This window comes from Capsicum annuum, chromosome 2, assembly GCF_002878395.1.
Source record: "Capsicum annuum cultivar UCD-10X-F1 chromosome 2, UCD10Xv1.1, whole genome shotgun sequence".
Lineage (NCBI taxonomy): Eukaryota > Viridiplantae > Streptophyta > Magnoliopsida > Solanales > Solanaceae > Capsicum > Capsicum annuum.
Window position 1 is genome coordinate 26,408,432 of NC_061112.1, and position 17,737 is coordinate 26,426,168.

Here is a 17,737-nt window from a genome sequence, read left to right on the forward strand (position 1 = left end):
CCCAAATGACCCCAAACTACTTTTCTAAAAATCCTTGACATTCCCCAAACACCCTTTTAACATCCCTAAACACAATTCAAGTCAAAAACTAATATTACGCACGTGAGAGGGTCAAAATATAATGATCAAAATTTTAAGGGGTCTTACATTATTCCCCCTTAGGATCATTCATCCCCAAATAATGAGTTAGGATACCTTTAGCACAAAAATAACAAGAATACACCAGAATTAAATAACAAACTCTAAAAGTGACAAGAGGAAGAAGAAACCCATACCTTAAGCACTTTCATCCAACACAGGGAACAAGAATAGATACTTGACTTTTATATCTTCCTCCTTTCCCATGTAGCCTCTTCTACCATTTGATTTCTCCAAAGAACCTTCACTGAAGTTGTATCCTTTGTCCTCAATCTACAAACTTGCCTATCCAATATACCCACCAGGACTTTCTCATAAGATAAAGAATTCGTACACTAATATTCTCAACTGGCACTATCAAGAAAGGATCACCCACATATTTTTTTGGCATGAACATATGATAAATAGAATGAATTAAAGCTAAACTTATAGGAATATCTAACTTATACGTATGGGTGTCAAGTAGGTCGGGATGAGTCAACTCAGAACTGACCCATGAAATTTAGCTAGATTGTAGGCCAGGCCGGGCCGGGTTGTGGTTAGGTAGGCTGGGCTGGGTCCGGGTTCAACAATAAATTTTTTAAAAACAACCCTGAATCGGCCCACTTAGTCCAACCCGGTCTAACCCACCTAAATCCGGTCAAACTCAGTTAAAAATCTGGTCAAAATCGATCAAAAATAAAAAAAAAGTTTTTTTCCAATATACGCTACATATACCCACCTATATATATAGTATATACTACATTAGAATTTAAAAAATATACACAATTACACATGTAATCGTGTATACGACTATACGTTAGTTAAATATTTATATTACTCTAAATAAAACACATACTACAAGATATATACTACAATATAATGATATATATAATAATTTATAAAATATATACGCATGTGTACGTTAAATATATACGTACCATTCAGTATATACATACTACTTTAAAGAAAATATACTACAATATACATATACTACAATATATACACACACTATATATATAGTTATACACTAATTTATAAAATATATACACATGTATACGTTAAATATATACGTCAATAGAAGTTATATACACATATATACGTATCATTTAATATATGTGTACTACTTTAAATAAAATAATCTACAATATATATATACTATAATACACACACACACACACACTATATATAGTTATACACTAATTTATTAAACATATACAAATGTATACGTTAAATATATACTTCAATAGAAGTTATATACACATATATACGTACTACTTTAAATAAAATATACTACAATATATACACACACTATATATATAGTTATACACTAATTTATAAAACATATACACATGTATACATTAAATATATACTATTTTAGAAAATATATACACTATTTTAAATAAAACATATGTTACTTAATATAATAAATTAATAATAGTATAATACCTAATAGTAAATTAATAATATATTAAAATTAAGTTTTTAATTTAAGCTAGAAATTCAATTTAAATCATTAAATGGAAAAAATTACAAAGTAAGAACTAAGGAATGAATGAATGTTGAATATCATTTATTGCAAAATGATCCAAATTTATACTTTACATAAATGAAAAATCTACAAATTTTGCATCATTTTTTCCAAATCATTGATGTTAATATTAACGAGAACTTGCATAGGATAGTCAAAATCAATGGGGGCAAAACCATGCATTGGAATTGATTCTGCTGAGTTTCCTGTGAAATCATAATTTCTTCAAGTCTCTGCTCGTCGTTCGGCTCCGCTTCCATTTCTTGATTTCTTCATTTGTCTCTAATCCAATCTCTGAGGCAAATGAGAATATTTATTGCATTACTTCCCAATGAATGCCGGCTGTCTCCAAGTTGTTGTCGTCCTAGACTAAAAGCGCTCTCCGATGCAACGGTTGACATTGAAACATTCAAGATATCTCTAGCTAATCTTGAAAGCACAAGATATTGTGTTTTATTACTCCTCCACCAATCCAACGCGTTGATCCGTTGTCTGTGATCCTCTAGCGATGATCGAAGATAATACTTAAGCTCTTCCCGATAAGTTAATGTGTAAGCTCCCTCCTTGACACTGTTCCAACAATTTAAATCATAAAAGTGATCAGGAAAACCACTATATGACAGATTTTTAGAAGATGATGGCTCATTGGGAGGATGAGGAGCAGCAGTTAGAGTGATATTTGTAGGTACGACTAAATCAACTAAATCAGCATAGTGATTATATAATTTATCTATGTATTCATTTGCATCACCCATAGCCGTCATTCAGGTTGTATTTGTTGAGAATTATTGTTAGTATTTATTTCTAAATTAGCATAAATAATAGTACTAAAGTGGCACATAGTATTATATTTCATGGACGGATTAAGCATAGCACCAACAAGTAAATAGGGGAAATCGAAAAAAATATTTTTTAAATTTAGTAAACATGGCACCAACAACATCTTTGTAACCATCTTTATTTTTATATTCTTTGAATAAAGAAGAAATATCGTCTATATATGCCAAAATATTACAAACGGTAGGATAATAAGCACCGAAAAATTCAACCGTAGCTATATAAACTTTTTCAAAAACTTAACAAGATCATTAATTACAACCCAATTAGAATCATGTAACATACAATCAGCAGAATTAGCAAACGAACCACAATACTGGTTAAAATAAAGTGTAATAGGAACTCTATATTTATAACAAGTTTTTTAAAAATCATATGTAGCATTCCATCTAGTTTCACATTCTTCAGGCATCAATATCGGTGCAAGTCCATTTTGTTCACATTTAAGTTTAAAGTCTCTAATTTTTACTTCTACGATTGTTTCCTTGAATAAAATCAATGGCAAGATGAATTTTTTCAATAAAAAACTCAAAAAACTCAAGACCATCTCTTACAATTAAATTATATATATGACATGCACACTTAATATGAAAATTTTCAAGTATTTTGTTATAACAGTCTTGTTGTTAAAAGCATTATCAAAAGTAATGCATAAGATTTTATTTTTGATTCCATAAAATTCTACAACTTTAGAAATCGAATCAGCAATAAAATCTCCAGTATGTTTACGATCTTCATCATATAAAAAAGCAAGAATACGTTTTTGCATAATAAAACTACTATCTATCCAGTGACAAGTAATAGTTAATTAGTCATTTTTATTTACAGCATGCCTAAGATCAGAAGTTAGGGACATTCTACATTGAATATTTTTTAACAATATTAATAAATAAAAATAATATTGTGAATGAAGTCGAAAAATATCGAGCCGACAAGTACTTCTAGGAATACCATTAAACATAGGATTATAAATTGCTTGAATATAATAAATAAAGGCATCAGAAGAAGGAAAACTAAAAGGCAAACAATCCACAGCTACCATTTTAGCTATTTCTTCTCGGTCCCTCAATTTATTATACTTCTTCATTACCTGACCAGTTGCTGGGTCCATTCTAGTTTGCGTTGGCCCACCAACATCCACACCAGCTCGTGCAATATTTAACTCTCTTTCATGATCATCACCTATATGTCTTATTAACGTACCCTTACCCTCTTGCTTGTCTCTGCTTTTATGCTTCTATATTTGTTGATAAATATTGCATTGCACCTCAGGATCTGATATGCGTTCAAAAAATTTCCATGCAATACTAGTTGTTTTACTAGTTCTTGGGACACGGGGAGGATGGAGAGGGAGATTAACCGATTCAGATCTAACGTTAGTATTTTCTACTGCGAGCGTCTCACCAATATTTTCATAATCTTCATCTAAATTAACCACATCCACTTTATTTTCTTCTTCTATACCATAATTTTTCTAAGCTTCTACATAATCCATATCGTGGGCACTTACATCTAAAGGTACGCCTACTTCTTCCTCAAAAGGTTGACTAAGCGGTGCCGAAGGTACACGGGTATATCTACTACTTAAAGTACCTTTACCGCTAGTAATTCGCTCTTTACTATCACTACCGCTTCCGGGATAAAAAAATTTAATATTTTTAGTAGTGAGGTTTCTTAATTTATCCATAATATAAATTCAACTAAAAAAATTCAAAATATAAAAATATAATAAAATTAAATATTCAACAATTAATACACTAAATAAAAATTAAACGTAAGAGATGAAACGACAATACCAAATTTTGGAAGTATCCGAAGATTGCGACTTTAGAAACTTCCACTCGTACTTTGTAATCGCCAAATTAAAAAATTAAAGTGAGCACTTTAGGAAATTAAATATATAGAATGTTTGAGAATTGAGAATTGAGAGAATGAAAAATTGGGTGGAAAATAATTTGAAAGTGTAGGGTATTTATAGAAATTATTTTGGGGTTAAAAAATAATTTTAAAAGTAATTTTTTTTTTAATAATAAATGCCAAACTAGCCGTTGTGCCAACGACTAGTTTGGGCCCAACGAACCAAAGCCCACTTTTTTTTAAAAAAATAAAAATTAATTCGGGTCGGTTAACCGGCGGGCACGGACCGGGCTTGGTCCAGGCCAGGTTAACCGAGCCCAACCAAAAAAATAAATTGGCCTGGAACCTGGTACCCTACAGTCCATGGGCTGATCAGGCTGGGTCAAATCGGGTCGGTTTTCTTAAATGGGCCAGTTCTGGCCAATTCAACCCGGCCCGTTTGATAGGCTTACTCATACGTGATATTTCTATTTCTCCTCAAAATCTGATATGGTCCAACATAATGAGGACCGAGCTTCCCCTTCTTCCCTAACCTTATGACTCTTTTCATAGGAGACACCTTCAAGAATACCCAACCACTTACTTCAAACTTTAATTCTCTTCATGTCATATTTGCATAAGACTTTTGGCGAATTTGAGCAGTCTTCAGTCTGTCTCTAATCACTTTTACCTTCTCCATGGCTTGGTGAATCAAGTCAGGACCAAACATCCTAGTCTCACCAACCTCAAACCATCTAATAGGAGACTTATACCTCCTACCATAAAGAGCCTAAAAAAACCATTTGAATGCTAGAATGGTAATTATTGTAGTACGCAAACTCAATAAGAGTAAAATGATCAATCCAACTACCTTTGAAATCAATAACATAGTCCCTTAGAATATTCTCTAAATTTTGAATAGTATTCTCCACTTATCCATCCATTTGAGGGTGGAAAGTGGTGCTAAGGTTCACATCAGTACCCAAACCTTTCTAAAATGAATGTCATAAGTGAGATGAAAACTACGTACCTCAGTCTGAAATAATGGACACAGGCGCACCATGCAACTTTGCAATCTCATGAATGAACAACTTAAAATAATCCTCTCCTGAGTAATTAGTCCTCATAGGCAAGATGTAAGATCTCTAATAATTTTAATCTTTTATTTTTTACCATTCCGCTTGTGCAATATCAAATTTTTACTTAAATTATATTTAGGGATGTTAAAAGGGTATTTGGGAGAGTTTTTGAATTTTTAGAAGGGGTTCGGAGTTATTTTGGGATCTCAAGGTAGTGACGATCCACGATATCACCGTTTCACGAAGGTTACCCTCTGCGATATCGGTGTGGAACGAAGGATAACCTTTACGGTAACCCCATGCCACGCAAAGGTGTAAATTTCATCCAGTTTTGTTTTTTTCACTTAGGGGTGAGGGGCTTTTATTTTTTTCACCCTTTTCATGACTTATAAATAGAAAAAAGACTCTTTTTCTTCAGTTTTCAAAGATCAAACTCTACTTTATTCATCTTTAACTCTCCATCCAAGAAGGGTTTTTTGAGAAATCACTACTCTGAGATCCAAACTTCAAATTGACTTCAAATTCTTGTATGTATCAGGCATGTTTGTCTTTCCTAAATTTTAGTTTTACATTATGGCATAAGCTGAATAGATTTTCATGTGATTTAAATTATGAGTGTTGAAATTGGGTTGAGCGGGTTTGGTTATTACTGATTGAATTACTTGTCCCATGTTTTGAATTAATTATTCACACTTTAAATTGATGCTTTTGGGACTGAATAGGTAAATTATTTAAATGGTTGGAAAGGGGGACACAAGTTTCTCTATATTAGATGAATTTTTTCTTGGAAATTGCTTGAACCTTAACCCACCTTGTGAATTTAATTTTAATTATGAAAAATTGCATGGTTTAACTTATTTTTGAGCTCAATGCATTGTATTAACGGATAAATAGATATAAAAATAGATTTGGATAATCTTGGTCGCCATGTTTTGAATTTTGAATGGAACTTGGAAATCAATGTGGATTGTGTGAATTGGTTCGACATGTTTAATTTTGCTTGCAAGTGTATTGGTATGACGATACCAAGTGGTTAATGCCATAATGTATGACTCCTAGGTCAATGGTTGGAATTGTGTGTAAATTGTTTTAATCTGGCTTAAAGGGGGTTGTCTAGCTCACCGTGAAAGTGTAATTCCTAGGGGGACGAGCACTAGAAAAACCACACATGCTAGCATTGGGGGGGTTTATATAACCTTTTGCATAACACACACATGATATATATATATATATACATATATATATATATGGGACATCTATTGCCCATGGTGGCTTTATCTTTAGTTTGGATTTTCCTCGATTCATATGTAAGACACACACTGGGCCCTTTCAGCTAGGGGAGCTGAACCCATATAGCCAATAGGTGCCCTTTGAATAGATTGAGCTACACATTCTACATTAATAATTTAAAAAATCTCATGTTCATGACCCTTACCCTATCCCGATATCCCATATATGTATATATGAATGTATGCATGTGGTTTTAACTGATTTTGGACATGGCCTTATGTTATCACTTTCCCTGAGTTACATGACAGTTCTTATGCTACTGACTATCCTAGAATGCTACATCATGAAATGATGTAGGGTCCGAAGATACTTTTGTTACTCCTGTGCAGCGTTAGGTGGATTAGCACGTTTGTTGAGTTGCTATGAAGTAGTGAGACTCCATCCTTTAGAGGGCTTTGTCATTTGATTATTCTTTTTTTATTTCATAGTACTATTGATTATTTTTGTCATAGTCAGCGGAAAGTCCCGACTTATATGTTATTCTAGTTGTAGAGGCTTTCGTGGATAGATGTGGGTTGGTTGTTTATTGTTGTTTGACACTTATCTTTCTTTGAGTTATCAATACATCATTTCATTATTATTTAAATTTGTCTTCCGCATTATTTTTGTTTCTGTGCTCATAAGGTTAGGGGATGGGGGTGTTCTAAGGTCCATGGTAGGCTTGATATACCCGTTACGATGAGGCCCTGGTTCGGATCGTGACACAAGAAGTGGGTAGACTTAGTCATCCTATCCACAATGACCCAAATCAAATCATACAAATTGTGAGACCATGGAAGACCCGTAATGAAATTCATATTGATCATCTCCCATTTCCACATGGGCAACTCAATCTCTTGAGACATGCCACTAGGCCTTAAATTCTCAACCTTAACTTGCTAACAAATCGTACATATGGCAATAAAATTTGCAAAATCTCTCTTCATATTGTTCCACTACTAGATTTTCTTTAAGTCATGATACATCTAGTCAAACTCGGATGAACTGAATATCAGGATTCATGAGCCTCAGTCAAAATTCATTCCCACAGTCCATCTACATTAGGAATACATAATCTACCTTGATACCTAAAGATGTCATCTCCCCCAATCTCAAAAGTCATAATATTTTGCTAACCCACATCATCTTTAATCTGCATAAGTATGAGATCCAAAGCTCGTTTCTCCTTCGCCTCAGTACCAAGAGATGATTTGACCACTTCCTGAACAATCACTCCCTCATACTCAAGAGTCCAAAAGACAAACTCCTAAGTTAGTCAACCTATGAATGTCCATCACCAACCTTCTCTTCTCTTCATCAACATGAGATAATCTCCCCATAGATAACTTACTAAGAGCATCAGCAATAACATTAGCTTTACTAGGATAGTAGTGCAAACTCAAGTCATAATCCTTAATAAATTCAAGCTACTACCTCTACCTAAGGTTAAAATCCTTCTAAATAAACATATATTGCAAGATCTTATGATCTGAAATAATGTCCACATGCACCCTATCAGATAAGGGCGCAACATTTTCAACGTGAAGCCCATAGCAGCCAACTCTAGATCATGAGCCAGATAATTCCTCTCATGAACCTTAAGCTTCCTAGAAGCATAGGCCACAACCTTATGATACTTCAGGCACAACCCTATCCCATAACGCATCATAAAATACAACAAAACCATCAGTACCCATCGGGCAGGGTCAAAACTGGCCCAGAATTCAACTTATCCTTCAAATTTTAAAAAATACCCTCACAAACATTGGACTACATAAACTTAACCTTTTGCTAAGTTAACTTTGTCAACGAAGCAACAATATAAGAGAAACTCTCCACAAATCTCCTACAATACCCAGCCAAACCCAAGAATCTCCAAACGTATATTAGAGTCATGGGTCTAGGCCACCTTTTAACTTCTTTAAATTTATGTGGATCCACCTTGATCCACTCACTAGAAACAACATATCCCAGAAAAGTCACAACATTCAGCCAAAACTTACACTTAGAAAATTTAGCATACAATTTCTGGTCTTAAGAGTCTGCAACATAATTCGAAGTGGTTAGCATGATCCTCATCACTCTTAGAGTACACCAAGATGTCATAAATAAAGATAATAACAAACAAATCTAGAAACTACCTTAAAAACTGATTCATAAGATCTATGAACGCAGTTAGAGCATTAGTCAACCCAAATGATATAACCAAAAACTCATAATGACCATACTGGATTTAGAAAGAAGTCTTGGGAATATCAACCTCCTTAATTTTTAATTGATGATAGCCCGAACGAAGATCAGTCTTAGAGAAATATCTATCACCCTGAAGCTGATAAAACAGATCATCAATCCTAGGAAGAGGATACTTATTCTTCACTGTCACCTTATTAACCTGACGATAGTCTATACACAACCGAAGAGACCCATTTTTTTTGCATGAAAAGTATAAGAGAACCCACAGAGAGACACTAGGGAAAATGAAACCTTTATCAAGAAGATTTTTTAATTTCTCCTTAAGATCCTTTAGTTCGCTTTCTATAAAGAGGAATAGAAATAGGACGAGTATCCGAAAAAAGATCAATCCCAAAATCGATTTCCCAATCAAGAGGAATTCCAGAAAAATAATCAAAAAACACTTTAAGAAACTCATTAACCACAGGGACAGATTGTAAAGAAGGACTTTCAGATTCAGAATCCTTAACCCGAACTAGATGATACAGTCACCCTTTTGAAATTAATTTCTGAGCTTTAAGATAAGAGATAATTTTCCCTTTGGTTACTAAGGAACTCTCCTCCCATTCTAATACCGGTTCATTTGGGAAATGGAAACTGACCTTTCTGCTCCTACAATCTAGAGAAGCATAGAATAAAGCTAATTTATTCATAAGATAACATCGAAATCTACCATATCTAACTCTATCAAATCCACTAATGTCTCTCTATGGATGATAGACACCACAAAACCCCTATAAATATTTCTAGCAACTACAGAATCACTCACAGAGTAGACACAGAAAATGGGTCAAAAATATTTTGGGACCAAAATTAAAATACATAGCCATATAAGAGGTCACATAAGAAAGGGTAGAACTCGGATCAAGCAAATAATAAACATCATAGAAAAAGAGTTGTAACATACCCATAACAATATCTGAAGATGCCTCATATTCTTGGTGAGTAGCAAGTGCATAAACGTGATTTCGTCCAGTGTTTGTACTAGAAGTAGCACTCTTTGGCGCAGAATTTGAATATGCGGCAACCGAATCTTTATTAGCCCTAGTGGCAACCTTAGTTAAAGGACAACCTCATTGCATGTGACCAAGATGACCACAGTTATAACACTAATTTTTCCCCTCCTCATAATAACCACGATAAAGCTCCCAACGTAAAAGATAAGGAGGATAAGGTGGGGCAGACTGAGCTCTACTAGCCTGAGATTGGGCACCCTGTACCTTAGGACCGCTGCTAGTCTGAAAACGACGATCACCAGAAGGCTTAGGATAAGGAGCACTAGCATACAAATACAAATTTCCCTAATTTTTCTTCTTCGTCACTGTCTACCTTTTGTCCCAATATTCTACTGATCAACACCTTGCTCTAAATACCTAAACTTCTTATTCTGCCTCTCTCTTACTTTTGTTTGTTTTGCCTTTTTATCCTCTACCTATTACATATAAATCACCAACCTGGAGATATCCATATCATTATTCAATATAGCAACCTTACACTCTGATACCAAGTTACGGGACAAACCAAAAAAAAAATTCCTTCTTAGATCTTATGGTAAAGATTAACTCTGGAGCATAACAAGACAATTGCTGAAGTTTCAATACATACTCCTTGACACTTATCTTTCCTTTCTTAAAACTTACAAACTCCTCAGACTTAGATTCCTTTAACTCCTGAGGAAAAATGTGATCAATAACATCTCCAGAAAAGTCATCCCACATATTTTGCTCATCATTATCACCCCTTATAGCTTCTCACTCTCCATACCAGTGATAAGCTACATACTTTAATTGATACGCAATAAGCTATACACTTTCTAACTCAATAGCATACATCACCCTAAAGATTTTATCTATCTCATTAATGAATTCATACATATCCTCCTCAATATTAGAGCTTATAAAGGTTAGGGGATTCAACCTTATAAACTGGCCAACCCGAGTGACCTCAGATGAATAAGCAATAGAACCAATATGGTCGGACTGACGAAACTGTGATGCCACCAACTGAGTAAGCATATAAATAGATTGACAGAACTCTGTATTAGAGATATCTCCCTGAGGTGTCTGAGCATAAGTGTCACCAGTGAGTGAAGGCCGAGGAGGACTAGTAGTGACTCATAAAACTCCACGTGGAGCAGTGCAATTAAAAGCTTGAACCCTAGATTGGGTCTGCACTCTATAAGAAGGATGAGTCCCTTCCCTATTTCCTCAAGTAGGATGGAGTTCCCAGTAGAGTTTTTACGAACATTAGATCTATAGTGAAGAATGATCTGCAATGCCAGAAAGTCAGGAGTTAGAGAAGTTTCATACTACTAGAGTCTATAGCTCGAAATAGAACACAAAAAAGGAAAACATTCCTAAATGCCTTATAGGCTCCTTCTTATAAATGTGACACACTATATACTCATGAAAAAGACTCAACTTGACACGTATTTTGGACACCAAACGATACTAAATTGTGCTCTGATACCAAGTTTGTCATGACCTAAACTAGGACCTAGTTGTAATTGGTATCTCAAGCCCACCATAGACCAGAGAGCACCTCCTTAGCCTTACCTCATGAGAATAATAATAATAAGGATAAAGTGGAAGCCAGTCAAACGGTAATAAGAAGATGAATAGATAACTCAAAAAAGACTAAGAGTTAAAAAAATAACAAACCCATACTTGTTCACAATAGCCTCTAAAACCAGAATAGAAACTAAGTCGGGACATGCCTCTGACTATGACTAGAAAGAATCCAAAAGTACTAAGTCAATAAAGAAAACATAGTGAAATAATAAGGCTTTCCGAAGGATGAAGGCTCACCAATTCACAATAACTCAATGGACGTGCTCAACCACCTAACATTGCATAAGAGCAACAAAAAATTCTTCGGTCCCTACATCATAAAATGGTGTAGCGTCTTAGGACGGCCAGTGAGATATGCACTGACATGTAACTCAAAAAAGTGATAAAATAATATCATGTCCAAAATCATCCAAACCATATGCACATATTAATAAATACATATATAAGATGCCGAGATAGGGTAAAGGGCTATGAACATAAGAGTTTAAATATTTAACCTGAACTGTGTAGCTCGATCCATCCTAAGGAAATCTATGGGCTATATGGGTTCAGCTCCCCAACTAAAATGGATCTAATGCATGTTAGTCATATGAACCGAGGAAAAACTAAGGAAAAAATAAAGCCACCATGGGCACTAGCCATCCTAAAAAATATATATCAAGTATGCATCGAACAAACAGTCATATAGAGCCCTAACACAGGCAAACGTGGTTTTCAATGTTTGTCCCCTCGGGACTTATACCTTTACAGTGAGCTACACAATTTCTTTTAAGCCCAAATTAAATAATTTGCAAATAAGCCAATCCATTAAGCCAGGAGTCATTCATTAAGACATTTACCACTTGGTATCGTGATACCAATATGCTTGCAAGATAAATTAAACATACCAAACCAATCCACATAACCACATTGACTCTCAAGTTCAATTTAAAATCTAAATTATGGTCACCAAGGCAATTCAAATTCATTTTTATGTCCATTTATCCATTAATGGAATGATTTGAGCTCAAAAGCAAGTCAAATTATGGAATTTGTCCATATTTAAAATAAGATTATAAAGTGGGTTGAGGTTAATACCAATTTCAAGCCAAGATCTATTAAACTTAGAGAAACCCGTGTCCCCTATTTCAATCATTTAAACAATGCAACAATTCAGTCTCAAAAATATTAATTTAAAGAATGAATAATCAATTTAAAACATGTGACAAGTAATTCAATCAGTAAAACTCAAAACTCCTCAACCCAATTTCAAAACTCAAAATTTAAACCACATAAAAATCCATTCAATTAATAGCACAATGTAAAATTCAAGTATAACAAAGAGAAACATCCTAAAATACGTAAGAAATTGAAGTTAATTTGATGTTTGGAGCCCAAAATAATGATTTCTTGAAAAACTTTTGAGCTTTATTAGGTGAAGGGTTAAATATGAATAAAGTAGAGTTTGATCTTTGAAAACTTAAGAAAAAGGGTCACTTTTATGTTTATAAGTCGTACAAGGGATAAAAAGACCAAAAGTCCCACACCCCAAGTGAAAAGAATAAAACTGGATAAAATAAAAATACTGGTGTGGCCTGGAGGTTAGCCTTTATGCTGCACCAACATCACAGAGGTTAACCTTCGTGACACAATCTTAGCATGGATCCTCACTGCCTCGAGGTCTCAAAATAACCCTGAATCCCCTTCAAAAAATTTGAAACTTTTCCCAAATATCCTATTAACATTCCTAAACATAATTCAAGTCAAAAATTGACATTACGCATGTGAGAGGGTCCAAAATAAAATCATCAAAATTTTAAGGGGTCTTACAAAATATTTCATAAATCAAGGCACAGTGTGCTGGTGTCAACTCTTACCCATAAAACGTAACTTGTTGTTTTAAAGTCTCTGGGATGAGTCTTTCCTCTGAGGCAAGAGTTATAGAAAATTTCATAAATCAAGACACATTGTGATAGTGTCAACTCCTATTCATGGAATGTAACTTATGTTTTTGAAAGTTTTTGGGCTATCTTGTCTCTAATGCAAGAGTTATAAAATGTGTAATAAATCAAGATACAATATAGTAGTATTAAATCTTGCCCATTGAGCCAAACTTATTGTTTGAAAGGGATGAAAAGAAAAATAATAAAATTTGAGGAAAAAGAAAAAAATGAATAAAAATCATTTCAAAAAAATTAAAAAAATAAAAAAGAGAAAAGGAAAAAAAGAAAAATATTGAAGTTGAGAGGAGAAATGGAAAAAGGTAAAGGTCGAGAAAAAATAAAAATAAAATATAAAAATTAAATTAATATTAAAAAAAAGAGAAAAAAATAGAAGTTGAAAGCTATAAAAATATGTAGAGCTGTTTAAAAATACTTCAAATATAGAGGGACAAATAAATATTTATTCTATGCATAAAAAAAAAAGAAAAAATAATTTTATATGACTTTTCTTACGGGGATCAAAAAGCAAAGTTACCCACTATGTGAGTCATTTCTACCGTTTACACCCAAACTTTTGTAATTAATTTAAAAAGGCTCATCAATTATGACTCTAACTATAATTCTATCTATCGCTATCCCTCATAAAGCAGGTACTTATTATAAACATTGTTCGTAAAATATGAAAAGATTATATTGAAGACTACCTAGCTAGTTACTACCATTGTTATTATGAATCTTTCTCGATCGATTGACTTACGTAACTAATTGTAATTGACAAATTATAATAGTTGATAGTTGTATTATTAATAGTTCTATTAAAATACTATGTTATGATTTTTGAATAATATATTATCTAGTTTATTATAAAAATGATAATTTTGTGTCAAACTTATGAATTATTTTAATAGTTTCTAAAATTTATGTATATAGGTCATGTTTTATTTTATTTTTTAAAAAGGATGACATATGTATCCCAAAAATTATGGCCAAACAAATGATTAAACTCAAACAAAATTAATTTTTCAAAAATATTTGACAATCTATTGACAAATGCTAACTTCGTCTATTTTAAACAGAAAATATTTCTTTTCATTTTTTGACAACTTTTTAATATCAATTTTTTTATATGAAATATTTAAAATTGTACATTTTATATAACTTTAATTTAAAAGCATAAAATTTAAAAATACTATTTATTTTCTTAAATTCAATGTAAAATAAAAATTACATAGACAAATTTAAAGGAAGGGAGTAATTTTTTGGTACAAACATATGGATAACAATTGTAATGTACCTTTTGCTTCCTTGCTCGATCACTAATTGGTTAACCACAAACCAAGTGAAAGAAAATAAAAGGAGGATTGACTGGTACGTACAGATATGATGCTTAGCGTGTGAGAATATGAAGTGAAGCTTTCAATTCAAGCGAAAAAAAAAGAAGAATTTCCCTTTCCATGTCTTACCTTTATTTGATTCCATATTCTTTTCTTTAACCTTTTGGTATTCCAAATAAACCGACCTAACTAATCCCGACCCACACCAGATAAGTCAGTCTGTTTATTTCTATGGGATAAAATCAGAGATCTTTACTTAAATGTTTGAAAGATTCTGGCTATTTCATTTCATCTTATTCTTTGGTCGGATTACATATTCCTTTTTCTTACGTGGAGAGACGCTGGCATTTCACTTAAAAAAGTTAACCCTTGCCGAGCCGACTCTAGCTTCCTGCCTATCTTATATATACGTGGTTGCAGGCAAATTATACACTCAATGTGCTAAATCTTTATAAATTAGCAAGACGTACGTTCTACATATATAGCTTCTACATGGATTCAAACTCACACTACGAAGGAACTCATAAAGTTTATCCGGCAGATCATGGGGTAGGTTTAATTTGATCTTCATTTTTCTCTTGATTCTTTTCTTTCAAACTTAGTCTAGTCAAAACTAAATCAATGTAATCTTTTAACATATTAAATTGCCATTTTTGCAGTTCACAATTTATCCTGCAGCCCTTAATATCATTTGGGGAAAGGATGGACGATACTGGAAATTACCAAAAGAGTAAGCATATATATGTCACTTTCTACACATTGTTATTAGCAGACTGAATAGATTAGGTGGTAACAAACTATTTGAAAAGTGATTTATTTTGGAGATTGAGTAGTCCAACTTGTGAATGTGCCCCTACTCCAAAATTCCGAAATGGTATATCATAGGCGAGAGGGATGGAACTAGTGGGAAGGAAGGGAGTTCCTCGAAAAATTATACCTGTAAATAAGTTAAGAATAATTGCTTTTGTTATTAACATGAATTTTTAAATCACCTTGTGAAAATTATACTTATAAACAGGTTAGATCTCCTTCTGATCTAGTGTTGGATTTGGTGATGAACAGGGAATTAGACCAAGCAGAACTTGTACAAGTAAGTTGGCTAGAGGTAACAGGGTGGTGTGACAAAGTAAAGCTAAACACAACATATGAAGTTGAGTTCGAGCTGAAATTGACACCAGATGCATTTGGCTTTAACGAGTTACCCCTCTATTTTATGGTCAAATGGGGATCAAAAAACAAATGGAAGAAAATTTATTTGACAAAAGAGGCCATTGATGAATCAACTGGAACATATTGCGTACCAAACAATCTTACCATTGATACAGCTGTTTCTGAATCTGAAAGCAAGCTTTGTTTTGGGCTCTATGAAGTTTGGAGTGGAAAATGGAAAGGAGGATTGATAATAAAAAAGGTACACATCCGGGAGAAGAAGTAATAACATACATTCTTTGTGCTTGCATGCGGTGTCTGAGAGTCTTTTCCTAATAAAAACTACACATAATCATATCTATTAATATAAATAAAATAATGCTTCGTTGAAGTTTTCTGTTATAACCATTGGTACTTATCCGTCCAAATGGTCTTATATTTCTTTGTAATAGTGAGTTACTGTGAAAATAAAATGTATGTTGATATAGCTTTCCGTTTGACCTTCTTATTATTGTTGGTTGTATTCTAATTTTTTGTTTTGTTATTTTATACTGTGATTTGCTAATTTGAGATGTAAAAAATTTGGATCATTGGTATTTATGTATGTCATTTTCATTTTCAAGTGGCTATTATTATTACTGCTTCGATGGATGAAGAAATAGAGCCCTCCGAGGTTTCAAAACATATCCATATTTTTGTTGGGTTTTAAGTTGAGGTGTTGCGGTGTAAATAGGAAAATGAGGAGAACAGAAAATTTGAATAGAAGTTCATTTTACCAAGGCGCTTTATCCTTATTGAATGGAAAGAGGAAGATAATTGTGCTTATTGTTACTTCTAATTGCAGACGGTAGTGCATACAGTCGGAAGAGTAATATTGTGATTGCAAGCAATCAGATGTCGAATTAATGGAGATTTATACTTAATTATTTACTAAATTGAACTAATTCTAATTATTTACTCAAGCTATGAAATCTTAAGGTTTGGTTGGTTATTAATTATATTACTTTTATACTAAAGCATGTAAGAATAAATACTGTAGAAGTTGAAGAATTTAAGACCTAGGATTATGGTGCATACGTAATCCCATCTATTTACTGTTGATAAGAGTAATTAAGCGTCATTTTGTTCACTGAGTATGGGGTTAATATTATGGTCATGATTTCTCAAGCCTCCTAACTCTCTATCAAAATTAGCTTTCTAACTACATCGTTCATAGGAAATAGTTGAACTAATCCAAATGCATTTGTACGCCTTCCTGTATTTGAGCCTAGTAGGGCATACTAGGTATGTTTTCATCTTAGCCGCTTATCCATCTGTAAACGAACCCTACTTCCCTTAACCCACATACTATTTCTAGTTTTCTTCTCTTGAGTTCTACTAAAAATTATCTATATATTTATCCTATTAGTAGCTAAGCACAGCGAAATAGTAAGTGTAAGATTAAGAGAATAAAACATGGATGGTAAAATTGCGCAATAACAATTTATATATCTAATATGACGTTCGTTCTGTAGTCATAACCTTAGGAGAGGACTTTAGCCGCTCAATATCTGATTACAAAGCTTTAATAAGTATGAATAAGAAATAATGTTAATGGAGGAGATAAAGAAGTAAACCCTAGAGAATTTAATTTTTGATCTTCCTATGTACCTCCACAATGACCTTCCTGTACTAAAAATGAATAAGTATTGAGTATTTACAATATTTAAAATAACCCCCGAGGCCGACCACGTTGGACTAGGAAAGGCCATAACTTTGACCAAGATTACACTGCCTCCCCTTGCGAGAACCTCTATCTCTCTCTGGGCTTAGTGAGGTCCTATTGTGACGCCCCAAAGTTTTGGGGCCTGTCACTCGCCAG

General features: G+C 33.4%; 1 protein-coding gene across 1 annotated transcript; it reads left to right on the top strand.

Moving 5' to 3' along the window:
* The first annotated feature begins 14,705 nt into the window (after nucleotides 1–14,705).
* Nucleotides 14,706–16,363, top strand: LOC107858469 (protein PHLOEM PROTEIN 2-LIKE A9). Its single transcript, XM_016703135.2, has 3 exons — nucleotides 14,706–15,276; nucleotides 15,387–15,457; nucleotides 15,790–16,363. The coding sequence occupies exons 1-3, from the start codon at nucleotides 15,220–15,222 to the stop codon at nucleotides 16,160–16,162; spliced, it is 501 nt and encodes a 166-aa protein (XP_016558621.1). The 5' UTR covers nucleotides 14,706–15,219; the 3' UTR covers nucleotides 16,163–16,363.
* The last annotated feature ends 1,374 nt before the right edge of the window (nucleotides 16,364–17,737 follow it).

What these genes read in the sequence shown, in the direction of transcription:
- LOC107858469 (XM_016703135.2), top strand. Translation starts at nt 15,220, where the DNA reads ATGGATTCAAACTCACACTACGAAGGAACTCATAAAGTTTATCCGGCA. An exon ending in TTTATCCGGCAGATCATGGG is followed by an intron (nt 15,277 to 15,386) that starts GTAGGTTTAATT and finishes CCATTTTTGCAG; the next exon opens with TTCACAATTTATCCTGCAGC. An exon ending in TACTGGAAATTACCAAAAGA is followed by an intron (nt 15,458 to 15,789) that starts GTAAGCATATAT and finishes GGTGATGAACAG; the next exon opens with GGAATTAGACCAAGCAGAAC.